The 17214-nt window shown below is 46.9% G+C and overlaps 1 protein-coding gene across 1 annotated transcript; it reads left to right on the top strand.

Moving 5' to 3' along the window:
- Positions 1-2026: 2026 nt before the first annotated feature.
- Positions 2027-17110, top strand: SLC39A2 (solute carrier family 39 member 2). Its single transcript, XM_066601955.1, has 3 exons — positions 2027-2194; positions 12629-12747; positions 16424-17110. Exons 1-3 carry the CDS (start codon positions 2080-2082, stop codon positions 17108-17110), a joined length of 921 nt encoding a protein of 306 aa, XP_066458052.1. The 5' UTR covers positions 2027-2079.
- Positions 17111-17214: the final 104 nt, after the last annotated feature.

Here is a 17214-nt window from a genome sequence, read left to right as displayed (position 1 = left end):
AAATTATGTACTATCCCAGGCAGTTAGGAGATCTTTCAGTTCCCAGTTTGGGGAAGTATTTTTTGGTGCCTCAGTTGTCACAAATTCTTTACCTATGACCTGTCATCTTTTCTTAATTTGGAGAAGTAGATTTACGTACTCGCTGATGTCAGTTCTTCCCCCTCTACTGCCCATTATTCCCAACCAAGCACTTTCTCTAAGTACCCATAGGGATATATTTCTCTGCTGGCGAAGCAGAGGCTTGAGATTATTACACCACTATATAGGCTTTTTACACCCTAACAATTTGTAGAACATACTCTATGCCAGAACACCTCTGTTTTGAACTGTCCAAAATGTAAAGCTTCCTTTGATCCCTGATGGGTCCCATTTGTACAGCCACCCACCTGACAACACACAGGACATCAGACATGTATTGGCTGCACCTGTCAAAGGGAAAAGGAGAGAGGGGACCCGCATAAAATGCAGACGGGGAATATAGATGTCCAGACCATCCTCAGGGAAGGTGAGAGAAACACTTCAGACTAACATCATGCATAACACCAAGCTCTGAGTGAGAATAAGATAGGATGAATAAATGACTAGCACCCTCTAGTAAGAGGCTGATATTTATTGGCAGCAGACTGATGGTGATTGGTTGGCTGGAGAACTCCACACCATCAGCAGGCCAAATCAACCACACCAACAGTGTGCTTCTGGAAGCCCAGAGAACTATAGGACCACAAATATGACATTGTATGCTGGCTAAAGTTACCTGTTGACTTTATTACACTAATATATATAAAATTTACCTGACATGGTATGGTTTGTTATCAAGACCCTGCCCTCATGTGTATGCACTATGTAACTAAACGCCATGCCCCACACTCATCATCACCATAGCATCTACAGGGTGGCCCATGGAAAAGTATGCTGGCCTACCACAGTCTTATGAAAGCTGTGATGAAAAGTTTTTTGTGGCCTGTAACAACCAATCACAGTGCAGCTTCCATTCAAATACTGCTGAGGTAAAATGAAAGCTGTGCTGTGATTGGTTGCTATGAGCAACAAACATTTTCCTTTAGACAGCTTTCATAAGAGTGTGGTACGGGCTAATTTTCCGTGGCCCACCCTGTACAATAAACTTCATTGGAATGTTGTTTATGGGGAAATATTTTAATTGGATATACTAAGAATAAAAGAAAAGTCTGTTGAGGCCTTTGAAAAAGTCCACCAGTGTCAACAATAGCAGGCCAGTGGAGTAGCACAAAAAGGAACCTCCAAGTTGGTTTGTCCTGACTATTTTGTGTATTTCAAATAGCTGACACCTCTGTATTATAACTGTGTTCCTAATTCCACTGAATCATTTTCCTGAGTGTGTGTGTATGTATGTGTGTGTGTATATATATATATATATATATATATATATATATATATATATATATATATATATATATATATATATATAAAATTGTGTGTGTGTGTATAATATATATGTATATATATATAAACTTGCAGTCGCCGCCCTGGGGACAGGTTTTCTTCTAGTATTTTACATAGAGTAAATGTCACAGATGAAAATTTAAAGCAACCGCTTTACTGAACCTTTGACCATACATGTATCTTACAATGTCTTAACTACCTCTAGCAGGAGTAGGGAAAGGCCAGCTTGTCATGCATAAGTATATAATAATGATTTTCGCAAACAAAGATTGACATTTGACCCAGTACTTGGCATTCACTAGCTTTCCAAGAGCTTTAATGAGTTATGAAATATTGGGAAAACTCAGTAGTCAGGTCACTTGTTTAGAGATTAACAGAAGGAGTGGTTGACTTGATAATGGTATTTAAAGAATTAAGAATATCGGAAAGCAGTGGAGAAAAGAGGAGGAGGAGGAGGAGGAGGAAAGGAGATTACGGAACAAGGATATCATACTGGTACATAGCCCAATAGACCAAAAACCAAGGTGGAGAGGTGTGAAAATGGGACAACAAATCATGAAGTGAATGGTTTCCTGAGCAACAAGTGGGGAGCAGGAAAAGTGTGACAGAAAGTGGGTGAGCAATCTATTATCTTGTAGAAGATAAGACAACGGCAACATGGATCAACTATTGGATGTGAAGCTTGGATGTCTGGTGGCCCTTCTGTTCCTGACTTTGATATGTGGTTTTGCACCTCCCTTTCTCAATTGGTTTATGAAAAGCAGGATCACAGGTACAGAGAGAAATTCATGTATATACCAAAGGATGTAAATAGAGATGAGTGAGTATACTCTCTAAGGCACATTACTCGAGCGAGTAGTGCCTTAGCCGAGTATCTCCCCGCTCGTCTCTAAAGATTCGGGGGGCGGGGGAGAGCGGGAAGGAATGGAGGGGAGATCTCTCTCTCCCTCTCTCCCCCCGCTCCCCTGTCACTGGCGCCGGCCCCCGAATCTTTAGAGACGAGCGGGGAGATACTTGGCTAAGGCACTACTCGCTCGAGTAATGTGCCTTAGCGAGTATACTTGCTCATCTTTAGATGTAAACTAATGAATATGTTATTTATTCTGCACCAATTAAACGTTCAAGATAGCTTTCATGTGTCAAATGGAATCTGACCATCTTTTTGGGCTCTCTCTGATGGCACCCCAAGGTAGTGACAGGCATGCTGACATTTACAGTGATATTTCTTCTGTATGTATCTGTTCAGTAGATTGGCAGAAACTTGCATTTTATAAGTATCAGGCACACAGAGGACTAGTGTTGGATATTCATGAGCTGCAGGCTAGCCACACCCACCCCACCTTCAGCCAATGATTGGCAGCTGTGTCTCTATACACAGTAATAGGCAGACAGCAGTCAATCAATAGACTGGAGGGTGGGTTAGGCAGTGATAGCTGCTGCTCATGAATATCAAGGACTACTTTCTGTATTCAACTGTGCATGTGCCATTACTGATAAAATGCACGTTTCTCCCAAACTACTGCACAGATACATACAGCAGACATATCACTGTGATCAGTGCGACTGCCACAGATTCTCTTTATGATATTATAAAACCTAGTTCCTAAAGGCCACCATATACATTAGACAAGAGACAACCAAACCCACCAATTTCAGCGGGATCAGCTGGCTGATTGATGTGTATGATGGCCTACCTACTGTACCCCGACATATTATGTTAGGGGGGAAAGAAGAACGGGCACATTAAATTTAAACACAATCATTTTTTCTTCCTGGTATTAAGCCGCCACAGTAGTCTGGCTGCGGCTTTCTTCATTATCCCCATGGAAAGCACATGAATGCTTGGCTGAACCTCATGTTTGTGTGTATGGGGGAGTTGAGAGAAATAGCTGCAAGGCAAATGATGTTTTGGCTGACAGCTACCGAAGAATGTATAGGCACATCTAGATCAGTTGAGTGTCATCGGTGGGTCCATTATAGTCAATAGCAAATCATATGACCTCTGGAAAAAGCTGAATGGAGTCAACTTCAGAAGAAGCGATATGGCACTTGCCTCTGCCACTTTGTTCTAGTTGTGGCTCACACCCATTAGACCTTCATAAATCAGATATTATTGGCCCTAGCAATGTTTGCTATGACACAGCCATTTCAGGGTAGTTTTATGCATAGCTTCTTTGGAAAATACCACTTTTATACTGCCTTTTATCTACTTCTTTTTTACAAAGTTACAGCTAAAAGGTATTTGTAAGTCAACTGGCAGTTTAGAAATGCACTACAAAAAGTGTGCTTTTATTGCATTTTTCATTGCTTTTGGTGCTGTCTGTTTTGTTTTTTGGGTTCATGATTAGAGATGAGCGAGCACCAAAATGCTCGGGTGCTCGTTACTCGGGACGAAATTATCGCGATGCTCGGGGGTTTCGAGTAACGAACCCCATTGAAGTCAATGGGCGACCCGAGCATTTTTGTATTTCGCCGATGCTCGCTAAGGTTTTCATGTGTGAAAATCTGGGCAATTCAAGAAAGTGATGGGAACGACACAGCAACGGATAGGGCAGGCGAGGGGCTACATGTTGGGCTGCATCTCAAGTTCACAGGTCCCACTATTAAGCCACAATAGCGGCAAGAGTGGGCCCCCCCCCCTCCCAACAACTTTTACTTCTGAAAAGCCCTCATTAGCAATGCATACCTTAGCTAAGCACCACACTACCTCCAACAAAGCACAATCACTGCCTGCATGACACTCCGCTGCCACTTCTACTGGGTTACATGCTGCCCAACCCCCCCCCCCCCCCACAGCGCACACCAAAGTGTCCCTGCGCAGCCTTCAGCTGCCCTCATGCCACACCACCCTCATGTCTATTTATAAGTGCGTCTGCCATGAGGAGGAACCGCAGCACACACTGCAGAGGGTTGGCACGGCTAGGCAGCGACCCTCTTTAAAAGGGGCGGGGCGATAGCCCACAATGCTGTACAGAAGCAATGAGAAATATAATCCTGTGCCACCGCCATCAGGAGCTGCACACGTGGGCATAGCAATGGGGAACCTATGTGCCACACACTATTCATTCTGTCAAGGTGTCTGCATGCCCCAGTCAGACCGGGCTTTTTAATTCATAGACACAGGCAGGTACAACTCCCTATTGTGAAGTCCCTGTGGACCGACAGCATGGGTGGCTCCCTGGAACCCACCGGCGGTACATAAAAATATCCCATTGCATTGCCCATCACAGCTGAGGTAATGTCATGTTTAATGCAGGTGGGCTTCGGCCCACACTGCATGCCCCAGTCAGACTGGGGTTCCTTAGAAGTGGAAACAGATGCATTTACAACTCCCTGTGGACCCACAGCATGGGTGGGTGCCAGGAAGCCACCGGCGGTACATAAATATATCCCATTGCATTGCCCAACACAGCTGAGGTAGTAATGTCGTGCTTAATACAGGTGGGCTTCGGCCCACACTGCATGCCCCAGTCAGACTGGGGTTCTTTACAAGTGGACAGATGTAGGTTAAACTCCGTGTGCACCTACAGCATGGGTGGCTCCCTGGAACCCACCGGCGGTACATAAAAATATCCCATTGCATTGCCCAACACAGGTGAGGTAGTAATGTCGTGCTTAATACAGGTGGGCTTCGGCCCACACTGCATGCCCCAGTCTGACTGGGGTTCTTTAGAAGTGGAAACAGATGCATTTATAATTCCCTGTGGACCCACAGCATGGGTGGCTCCCTGGAACCTACCGGCGGTACATAAAAATATCCCATTGCATTGCCCATCACAGCTGAGGTAATGTCGTGCTTAATACAGGTGGGCTTCGGCCCACACTGCATGCCCCAGTCAGACTGGTAATATGTACCTTAACAGTAACCTCGTTGGTGGTAATGTGGTGGTGACTGCGGACCTAGTAGCGCGGTTTTATGTAGTTGTTTTTCGGAATGTGGCCAGGATTAAGTGGGCCGTGGCGGGGGGATGGTGGTGGTGCTCTCTTGTTGTGTCGTTAAAGGTGAAATTCTTGGACTGCCACCAGACGGACCAATGCAAAGGTATTTGCCAAGTATGTTTTCATTGTTGGAGGAGGAGGGGGATGTTTTGGAGGCACTATATGTCCTCTACACGTGTCCGTGGTTATATGCACCTTAACAGTAACAGCGTTGGTGGGAAATGGCCTCGCCGCCATCATGTCTTTGTGAAGCCTCTGTTTCCACACCCCTGTGACATACCATTAGCAGCGGTATAGGCAGAGCCCAGAATTATTAACATTTCAGCGGTAGCATTAGGAACAGGCCCCACTAACATATCACTAGCAGCAGTATAGGGGGAGCGCAGTCTTAGTTCCATTTCAGTAATAGTAGCACTCAAGACAGGCCCCAGTAACATTCCCATTGCAGCAGTTTAGGGAGATAACAGTCTCTTTCACATTTCAGTAGCTGCAGTATAGACAAGGCCCCAGTTACATTTATCTAGCTAAAGTTTAGGCCAACCCCACACACCTTTCTGTACCATGAGTGCAGGCGAAGAACATAGAAATTACTATGATTACACTGTAGGTGAGGGCCCAAAAAAATTGGTGTACCAACAGTAGTAATGTACCTCAGAAAAATTGCCCATGCCCAACCAAGAGGGCAGGTGAAACCCATTAATCGCTTTGGTTAATGTGGCTTAAGTGGTAACTAGGCCTGGAGGCAGCCCAGTTTAACGAAAAATTGGTTCAAGTTAAAGTTTCAACGCTTTTAAGAGCATTGAAACGTATAAAAATTGTTTAGAAAAATTATATGAGTGAGCCTTGTGGCCCTAAGAAAAATTGCCCGTTCGGCGTGATTACGTGAGGTTTCAGGAGGAGGAGCAGGAGGAGGAGGAGGAATATTATACACAGATTGATGAAGCAGAAATGTCCCCGTTTTGGATGGTGAGAGAGAACGATGCTTCCATCCGCGGGTGCAGCCTACGTATTGCTTAGGTATCGCTGCTGTCCGCTGGTAGAGAAGAGAAGTCTGGGGAAATCCAGGCTTTGTTCATCTTGATGAGTGTTAGCCTGTCGGCACTATCGGTTGACGGGCGGGTACGCTTATCTGTGATGATTCCCCCAGCCGCACTAAACACCCTCTCTGACAAGACGCTAGCCGCAGGACAAGCAAGCACCTCCAGGGCATACAGCGCGAGTTCAGGCCACGTGTCCAGCTTCGACACCCAGTAGTTGTAGGTGGCAGAGGCGTCACGGAGGACGGTCGTGCGATCGGCTACGTACTCCCTCACCATCCTTTTACAGTGCTCCCACCGACTCAGCCTTGACTGGGGAGCGGTGACACAGTCTTGCTGGGGAGCCATAAAGCTGTCCAGGGCCTTAAAGACTGTTGCACTGCCTGTGCTGTACATGCTGCTCGATCTCCGCACCTCCCCTGCTACCTGGCCCTCGGAACTGCGCCTTCTGCCACTAGCGCTGTCGGATGGGAATTTTACCATCAGCTTGTCCGCCAGGGTGCTGTGGTATAGCAACACTCTCGAACCCCTTTCCTCTTCGGGAATGAGAGTGGAAAGGTTCTCCTTATACCGTGGGTCGAGCAGTGTGTACACCCAGTAATCCGTTGTGGCCAGAATGCGTGTAACGCGAGGGTCACGAGAAAGGCATCCTAACATGAAGTCAGCCATGTGTGCCAGGGTACCTGTACGCAACACATGGCTGTCTTCACTAGGAAGATCACTTTCAGGATCCTCCTCCTCCTCCTCCTCAGGCCATACACGCTGAAAGGATGACAGGCAAGTAGCATGGGTACCGTCAGCAGTGGGCCAAGCTGTCTCTTCCCCCTCCTCCTCATCCTCCTCATGCTCCTCCTCCTCCTCCTGAATGCGCTGAGATATAGACAGGAGGGTGCTCTGACTATCCAGCGACATACTGTCTTCCCCCGGCTCTGTTTCCGAGCGCAAAGCGTCTGCCTTTATGCTTTGCAGGGAACTTCTCAAGATGCATAGCAGAGGAATGGTGACGCTAATGATTGCAGCATCGCCGCTCACCACCTGGGTAGACTGCTCAAAGTTTCGAAGGACCTGGCAGATGTCTGCCAACCAGGCCCACTCTTCTGAAAATAATTGAGGAGGCTGACTCCCACTACGCCGCCCATGTTGGAGTTGGTATTCCACTATAGCTCTACGCTGCTCATAGAGCCTGGCCAACATGTGGAGCGTAGAGTTCCACCGTGTGGGCACGTCGCACAGCAGTCGGTGCACTGGCAGATTAAACCGATGTTGCAGGGTCCGCAGGGTGGCAGCGTCCGTGTGGGACTTGCGGAAATGTGCGCAGAGCCGGCGCACCTTTACGAGCAGGTCTGACAAGCGTGGGTAGCTTTTCAGAAAGCGCTGAACCACCAAATTAAAGACGTGGGCCAGGCATGGCACGTGCGTGAGGCTGCCGAGCTGCAGAGCCGCCACCAGGTTACGGCCGTTGTCACACACGACCATGCCCGGTTGGAGGCTCAGCGGCGCAAGCCAGCGGTCGGTCTGCTCTGTCAGACCCTGCAGCAGTTCGTGGGCCGTGTGCCTCTTATCTCCTAAGCTGAGTAGTTTCAGCACGACCTGCTGACGCTTGCCCACCGCTGTGCTGCCACGCCGCGCGACACCGACTGCTGGCGACGTGCTGCTGCTGACACATCTTGATTGCGAGACAGAGGTTGCGTTGGAGGAGGAGGAGGAGGAGGAGGAGGGTGCTTTAGTGGAGGAAGCATACACCGCCGCAGATACCACCACCGAGCTGGGGCCCGCAATTCTGGGGGTGGGAAGGACGTGAGCGGTCCCAGGCTCTGACTCGGTCCCAGCCTCCACTAAATTCACCCAATGTGCCGTCAGGGAGATGTAGTGGCCCTGCCCGCCTGTGCTTGTCCACGTGTCCGTTGTTAAGTGGACCTTGGCAGTAACCGCGTTGGTGAGGGCGCGTACAATGTTGCGGGAGACGTGGTCATGCAGGGCTGGGACGGCACATCGGGAAATGTAGTGGCGACTGGGAACTGAGTAGCGCGGGGCCGCCGCCGCCATCATACTTTTGAAGGACTCCGTTTCCACAACCCTATACGGCAGTATCTCAAGGCTGATAAATTTGGCTATGTGGACGGTTAACGCTTGAGCGTGCGGGTGCGTGGTGGCGTACTTGCGCTTGCGCTCAAACACTTGCGCTAGCGACGGCTGGACGGTGCGGTGCGAGACATTGCTGGATTGGGCCGAGGACAGCGGAGGTGAGGGTGTGGGTGCAGGCCAGGAGACGGTAGTGCCTGTGTCCTCAGAGTGGGGTTGGATCTCAGTGGCAGGTTGGGGCACAGGGGGAGAGGCAGCGGTGCAAACCGGAGGCGGTGAACGGCCTTCGTCCCACCTTGTGGGGTGCTTGGCCATCATATGTCTGCGCATGCTGGTGGTGGTGAGGCTGTTGGTGGTGGCTCCCCGGCTGATCTTGGCGCGACAAAGGTTGCACACCACTGTTCGTCGGTCGTCAGGCGTCTCTGTGAAAAACTGCCAGACCTTAGAGCACCTTGGCCTCTGCAGGGTGGCATGGCGCGAGGGTGCGCTTTGGGAAACAGTTGGTGGATTATTCGGTTTGGCCCTGCCTCTACCCCTGGCCACCGCACTGCCTCTTGCAACCTGCCCTGCTGTTGCCCTTGCCTCCCCCTCTGAAGACCTGTCCTGAGTAGGCGTTGCAAACCAGGTGGGGTCAGTCACCTCATCGTCCTGCTGCTCTTCCTCAGAATACTCTGTGCGATCCTCCCTCGGACTTACTGCCCTTACTACTACCTCACCGATAGACAACTGTGTCTCATCGTCATCGTCCTCCTCACCCAATGAAAGGTCTTGAGACAGTTGCCGGAAGTCCCCAGCCTCATCCCCCGGATCCCGGGAACTTTCCAATGGTTGGGCATCAGTGACGATAAACTCCTCTGGTGGGAGAGGAACCACTGCTGCCCAATCTGAGCAGGGGCCCGAGAACAGTTCCTGGGAGTCTTCCCGCTCCTGAGCATGTGTCATTGTAGTGGAGTGAGGAGGCTGGGAGGAAGGAGGAGCAGCAGAGGATTCGGATTTGCAGCAGTGGACGGCGCAGAACTGTGGGTGGACGATAGGTTGTTCGAGGCACTTTCTGCCATCCACGACAGGACCTGCTCACACTGCTCATTTTCTAATAAAGGTCTCCCGCGTGGACCCATTAATTGTGCGATGAATGTGGGGACGCCAGAAACGTGCCTCTCTCCTAATCGCGCAGCAGTCGGCTGCGATACACCTGGATCAGGAGTTCGGCCTGTGCCCACACCCTCACTTGGCCCTCCGCGTCCTCGGCCGCGTCCACGTCCTCTAGGCCTACCCCTACCCCTCAGCATGCTGTATTACCAGTGATTTGATTTCCCAGGCAGGAAATAAATTGGCGCAAGCCTGCTGTTAAACTTAGCTGGCTGCGTATGATTTTTTTTTACGTTCTCCACCCAGCACACACGTACCCAGAACGCTGAGGACTGTCAGAGGCAGGCCAAATAGAATGTTTTCCCTTTTTTTTCAAGGAAAGGCCCACTGCATATATTCAATCAATAATAAATGAGTTGTGGCCCTGCAAATGTGTCACAGAACTGCAGTGTTGCAAAGTTATTATCTACAGCAGAGCGGTGATTTCCCAGGCAGGAAATAAATTGGCGCAAGCCTGCAGGCCAAATAGAATGTTTTCCCTTTTTTTTCAAGGAAAGGCCCACTGCGTATATTCAATCAATAATAAATGTGTTGTGGCCCTGCAAATGTGTCACAGAACTGCAGTGTTGCAGAGTTATTAACTACAGCAGAGCAGTGATTTCCCAGGCAGGAAATAAATTGGCGCAAGCCTGCTGTTAAACTTAGCTGGCTGCGTATGATTTTTGTTTACGTTCTCCACCCAGCACACACGTACCCAGAACGCTCAGGACTGTCAGAGGCAGGCCAAATAGAATAGTAGTTGCCCTTTTTTTTAAAGGAAAGGCCCACTGCGTATATTCAATCAATAATAAACGTGTTGTGGTGGCCCTGCAAATGTGTCACAGAACTGCAGTGTTGCAGAGTTATTAACTACAGCAGAGCGGGGATTTCCCAGGCAGGAAATAAATTGGCGCAAGCCTGCAGGCCAAATAGAATGTTTTCCTTTTTTTTTCAAGGAAAGGCCCACTGCGTATATTCAATCAATAAAATATGTCTTCTGGCCCTGCAACTGTGTCACAGAACTGCAGTGTTGCAGAGTTATTAACTACAGCAGAGCGGTGATTTCCCAGGCAGGAAATAAATTGGCGCAAGCCTGCAGGCCAAATAGAATGTTTTCCCTTTTTTTTCAAGGAAAGGCCCACTGCGTATATTCAATCAATAATAAATGTGTTGTGGCCCTGCAAATGTGTCACAGAACTGCAGTGTTGCAGAGTTATTAACTACAGCAGAGCGGTGATTTCCCACGCAGGAAATAAATTGGCGCAAGCCTGCAGGCCAAATAGAATGTTTTCCCTTTTTTTTCAAGGAAAGGCCCACTGCGTATATTCAATCAATAAAATATGTCTTCTGGCCCTGCAAATGTGTCACAGAACTGCAGTGTTGCAGAGTTATTAACTACAGCAGAGCGGTGATTTCCCAGGCAGGAAATAAATTGGCGCAAGCCTGCTGTTAAACTTAGCTGGCTGCGTATGATTTTTGTTTACGTTCTCCACCCAGCACACACGTACCCAGAACGCTCAGGACTGTCAGAGGCAGGCCAAAAAGAATAGTAGTTGCCCTTTTTTTTTCAAGGAAAGGCCCACTGCGTATATTCAATCAATAAAATATGTCTTCTGGCCCTGCCTACACAATTCTGTCCCTGTAGTATTACTGCAGGGCGCAATGCTCTGCACGGCCGATTTGGGAAAAAAAAAAATGTGCAACACTGCTAACTGCAGCCTCCACACTACTGCACACTGTTAGAGGTGGCCCTAAGAAGGACCGTTGGGGTTCTTGAAGCCTACACTAACTCCTAACACTCTCCCTGCCTAACCACCACTTCTGTCCCTGTAGTATTACTGCAGGGCGCAATGCTCTGCACGGCCGATTTGGAAAAAAAAAAAAAAAGTGCAACACTGCTAACAGCAGCCTCCACAGTACTGCACACGGATAGATGTGGCCCTAAGAAGGACCGTTGGGGTTCTTGAAGCCTACACTAACTCCTAACGCTCTCCCTACAGCAGCTCCGGCACCAGCAGCACTGTCCCTCAGCTATCTCACAAGGCATGTGTGGCGAGCCGCGGGAGGGGCCGACTTTTATACTCGGGTGACATCTGATCTCCCCAGCCACTCACAGCAGGGGGGTGGTATAGGGCTGGAACATCACAGGGGGAAGTTGTAATGCCTTCCCTGTCTTTCAATTGGCCAGAAAAGTGCGCTAACGTCTCAGAGAGGAAACTGAAAGTAACCCGAACATCGCGTGGTACTCGTTACGAGTAACGAGCATCCCGAACACGCTAATATTCGCCCGAGCATCAAGCTCGGACGAGTACGTTCGCTCATCTCTATTCATGATGTTTTTCAAAATGCAGCATGCTCTAGGTATATTTTTTTAGGCATTTTTTCTATAGCTTAGCTTATAGGTAATAAAAAAAAAAATCACTGTTGTGCCCGCCTGTTAGGGCTCATGTCCACAACCGTGTTTTCACTGCGTATTACGTGTGCGTTGCACGGACACATGATACGCGGTGAATGGAGTCAATGAAAGTCTATGGACATTCAGTAATCGATGCACACCATCATGAAGACACTACATATTATGCACAAGAAATAGCTTACAGCATGCTCTATTTCTCTGTATACCACGCAGCTTGAGCCCTATACATTTGTATAGGTTGCGTATGATATCCTGTCTATATGTAATGCGTTGCTCATCGGAAGCTTTCTTATATTCATTCCCGCTTTGAAACAAAGCGGGGAATTAAAAAAAAAAAAGCCATACTGCGCATGTCTGTGTGATACGCAGGCATGCGCAGTGCAGAACGCAGCCATACACGGTCTCTGCTGGCAGAGCCGGTGCTTACAAAATGGTAAAACACTGTGGGAAGACCTGCAGCGTTTTATACATATGCCTGTGGGCATGAGCCCTTAAACAATGCTTCTATGGCTAGTAAAGTGTAGCTGTCTGACTTTTCTTGAACTCTGGTGTTCTATATAACTTGTTATAGAAACTTTTCTCATTTAACTCCTTATTTTCACAGGTGCCTATGAATTTATCATTTGCTTGATCAGTTCATTTGCCGCTGGCATCTTCTTGGGTGCCTGCTTGCTTCATGTTGTGGCAGATGCACTCACAGATATTGCTACAGAACTCTCATATGTAAGTAGAAGAATACTCTTTGATCCCAAAACATTGAAAGAATCTGTCTAAGCACACAGGTGGATTTGCATTGCAGAGTCCGGAGTGGGCGTCCGACTCCGGACTCTGTAGCAAATGCCGGCCATAGCATAGCATGCTATGGTAAATCGCAATTTTATCTCCATAAGAGGAAATCGATTGCGATTTTCCGCTAGCAGAAAAGAAATCGCAGCATGCTGCAATTCTGTGCAGGCTACGTACAGATGGCTTCCATTGAAGTCAATGGAAGTTGTCCATCCCGCAGCACTTCTGTAGTGAGCAGTGCAGAAGTATCGCGGGATCCGCATCATTGCTGAGCGCCAGCGCCAACTGCACATACACGACGGAGTGCCAGACAGCACATCCGCAGCACATAAAGTAGACACCAATCAGGTACGCAAGGAATTCCGCATGCGGGGTCCGACCCGCCTGTGTGCCTAAACATAGCTTAAACATCTAAGAAACCCACTAATGACACTTATCTTATCTTTGATAATTGGGGCAGTTCTAGGCCTTGATGCTCAGGCTACAGATAATTTCTTTTATGTTTTGGGTAATATACATTCTGCATTATAAAAACTTTTAAAAGAAAAATGGTACCTTGTTAGGCAGTAAAGTTATTGTTCTCGGTAAGAGAAACCAAGTAATCTTGTAGATATGATACTGTATAATGGCTAACAAAAGGGAAGCCTGATGAGCAATCCCAAGTAGATTCAAAAGCTTGCTGTTACATTGCTATTTACTAGTCATTAAAAGGTATCAGATTATTTTGTTTCTCTTAGGCCGCATGCACACAGCAGGTCCAGATTTCAGCAGAGGAATCCTGCACTGAATCCCGCCCTGACCGTAGCCGGTGACCCTGCGTACCTGTATTGCTTTTTCTCTATCTGTACTTTAGATGGTCCGGCCATCGTGCTGCCGAACATGCGCAGTACAGATTTCTGCTAAGAAACTATAAGACACCCATAAATATAAGACCTGGTGTCTCTTTTAGGGAAAAAATTAATATAAGACAGGGCCTTTTTTGGGAAAACATTGTAGCATTACATATCGTTATATGGTACCAACTAGAGATGAGTGAGCATACTCGCTAAGAGCAATTGCTCGAGCGAGCATTGCCCTTAGCGAGTACCTGCCCGCTCGAGTGAAAAGGTTCGGGTGGCGGCGCAGGGGAGCCGTTAGTTGCGGCAGTCAGCAGTGGGGAGCGGGGGGGAGAGAGGGAGAGAGAGATCTCCCCTCCGCTCCTCCCCGCCACTCCCCGCCGGCAGCCGAATCTTTGCTCCCGAGCGGGCAGGTACTCGCTAAGGGCAATGCTCGCTCGAGCAATTGCCCTTAGCGAGTATGCTCGCTCATCACTAGTACCAACGTATTCTACAGCACTTTACAACTCCGAAGATAGGTGTAGAAACAAAATCAGACATTACACAGTAACAAAGTAATCAACAATTCAAAACATTGGAGTGAGAGGCCTGTCCACAAGAACTTACAATCTAGGAAAAAATATGGGAGACAAAAGTCAAAGTACTTGTTCTGTACAAAGGCCCAACCATTTTTTAGAAAAATCGACATACACATAAAGCTGCATGAGCCGGTCACCCAGCCAGTATGTGCATAGATATGAAGTGCACTAGAGTGCATAGGGTGGGTGGTTACTGTTGGATTACAGAATCAGGTTCTGAGGAATAACATAGAGGAGGGCTAAATAAAGAAGCATTATACTAGGCTCTCTGATAGGTATGCCTAAAAAGATGTATTTTCAGGATATTTCAAAGGGGATTTTTAAGACAAATTCTTAATTTTAAACTGCCCATGTTTAAAAAAAAGTCTATAATCGGGTCAATGCAGCGCCAGTACTGCCTCTGTGTTCATCCCAGTCAATCACTGAGGTCTGTGATTGGCTACAGCCTGTGCCATCCTGGCAGCAGGCTGACTGCAGACTGAAGACAGAGTGCCAGTGGGAGTAACGGAGGTGCTTGCCCAATCAGTCTTTGGAAAGTGACAGGAGAGGAAAGAGGGCACATTAAGTGGAAGATAGAGGTAGAGATACTTACACAGAGGTGTGGCTGCAGCTTTTAATTAGTGTTTTATCTCACCCCAGTGCTGGATTCACATCTACACTGCTCAGTACTGCTGTATAATTTCCTCCATGCTGTAGCTGCTTCTCTGTATATGGGCTCACACCCACTTGCGTTTTTTTAACGCTGCAATATCACTGCATTTTTTTAATGTTAAAAACGCATTGCAAGTTGGTGCTTTGCAATTTTTGTGTGAAGCGTTATTAACTTTAGAAAGTTCCATTGACAATCACGTGAAAAAACCGCAGCGATATCACGTGAAAAAAAAACGCACAAGAAAAACACAAATGTGCAGGAGCCCAATGAGAGATAGTGATAGGGGATCAGGATTTTTTTTGTCTGTGTGTGCAAGTGTATGGAAGACATCATAGCAGCTAGTGTACACCCACCAACTTAGGAAAAATTGAGAATTAGAGATGCAGCTTACATAGGGTAAACTGCTAAAAATGTAGGAAAAAAGAAATCATATAATGGGCAAAAATAGTGTTACTCTTCATGTATACACATGGCAGTTTTTTCTGAAAAGTCACCAGACATGGTTTAATTTGCATTTGGAGGTGCAGCATAAGGGCGCCCACCCACTGGCGATTTTTTTTCCCTGCGAAATTCGCAGCATTTTTTTCTCTGCAGGGGTCTATGGGACTTGTAATGTTAAAATCGCGATCGCGCAAAATCGCGATTTCGCGGTAAATTGCGATTTTGCGCGATCGCGATTTTAACATTACAAGTCCCATAGACCCCTGCAGAGAAAAAAATGCTGCAAATTTCGCAGGGAAAAAAATCGCCAGTGGGTGGGCGCCCTAAGACAGGAGCATAAGACAGGAGGCAGCATAAGACAGGGGGAGGAGAACAGAGCTGGCATGGCCATTTCTGAAGATAAATGCAGTTCCAATTTGGGACTCGCACCTAACAGACACAACATTTATGGTACTTTATATCCTGTGTGTATGCCATAAATGTCTGAGATGAAAATACCTATTTAACTAGTTAAGTGCTGTAGCTCCTTCCTGTAAATGATTGCAGGAATCCGGACAGTTGAATAACCATAAATCTGTAAGTGATGGCATATCATAGTAATACACCATTACTTTAGTGTAAAAACCTCATTAAAGGGGTTGTCTGACCAAAAGAAAATATTTCTAATTCACAGGATAGCAAATAATCTGATTGCTGGGGTTCTAGCTGCTCGGACCCCACCAATTGTGAGAACAAGGGTTCTGAAGGATGCTCAGCTATCTCCAACTGTCCCACTAAGATGAATGGAGCGACAGTGCACATGTTCAACCTTCATTCCATGTATGCACGGACCTTCAGGACACCCATTCTTTTGATTAGTGGGGATATCAGAGGTCTAACTCTCCATTGCTCAGATAGTTGTCCACTATCACATGGCTAGGGAATAACTTCTAATCTTAGTAAACTCCTTAAATAAATGTTTTTATAGTGAGTTACAAGTGCAATATGTATAATTACGTATATATAATTTCTTTATATTCATTCTTGTCTAAGCAATTTATATGAACTAAGCATTTTGAGGTTACAAATGATATCATTTGGATATGCACCTTGTTTCTTTTCCACAGATTAATTATCCTATGGGAGAGCTGATCTTGTCTTTGGGCTTCTTCTTTGTCCTTTTCATTGAACGTGGTGTTCTGCAAATTGCCATGTGTTCTCAGAGCTCAAATCTGGACGGACTTCCACTGCCATCTACTCCAACATCCCCAGATGTTAATTTCCAAGAAAAAAGTGAATCTACAAATGAGATAGCAATACGACCTGAGGATCCACATAATCATATCCATCCTAATCTGTATTCTGTGTCTTCGTTTCGCTCTTTGATTCTCTTTTGCTCTCTTTCCATCCATTCAGTGTTCGAGGGTTTAGCTATTGGTCTTCAATCCAAATATGCCAATGCTCTTCAAATTGCCATTGCTGTACTCATCCACAAAGGTATCATTGTCTTCAGCCTCTCACTCAAGCTAATCCAGAGTATGACAAGACCAGTCTGGTTGGCAATATATATAGTGATTTTCTCACTGATGTCTCCCATTGGCATTACAATTGGCATTGTTGTTACTTTGAAGAAGAGCTCTGTTGTATCTCTAGTTCAGGCCATCCTAGAGGGCATTTCATCAGGAACATTTCTATATGTTACTTTTTTGGAAATTCTTCCATCAGAACTCAATTCAGGGACCAAACCACTACTTAGGCTTTTTTTCATTGTTATTGGTTTTACCATAATGGCAGTAATAGCTATTTGGGCCTGAGACTCTTGATTGACTGCCACTTATAATGTTATGATCACCCAGCTGAAGAGATCAGCAGATACCAACCAAAATGTTAATACCTATTACACTTTCTTAAAGAGTAC

This window comes from Eleutherodactylus coqui, chromosome 5 (assembly GCF_035609145.1).
Source record: "Eleutherodactylus coqui strain aEleCoq1 chromosome 5, aEleCoq1.hap1, whole genome shotgun sequence".
Lineage (NCBI taxonomy): Eukaryota > Metazoa > Chordata > Amphibia > Anura > Eleutherodactylidae > Eleutherodactylus > Eleutherodactylus coqui.
Note: the sequence above shows the minus strand (reverse complement) of the source record. Positions and strands in the feature narration are given on the sequence as shown.

Coding starts and splice junctions, on each gene's coding strand:
- SLC39A2 (XM_066601955.1), top strand. CDS start 2,080: ATGGATCAACTATTGGATGTGAAGCTTGGATGTCTGGTGGCCCTTCTG. Junction 2,195..12,628: donor TATGAAAAGCAGGATCACAG/GTACAGAGAGAA, acceptor TTATTTTCACAG/GTGCCTATGAATTTATCATT. Junction 12,748..16,423: donor TTGCTACAGAACTCTCATAT/GTAAGTAGAAGA, acceptor TCTTTTCCACAG/ATTAATTATCCTATGGGAGA.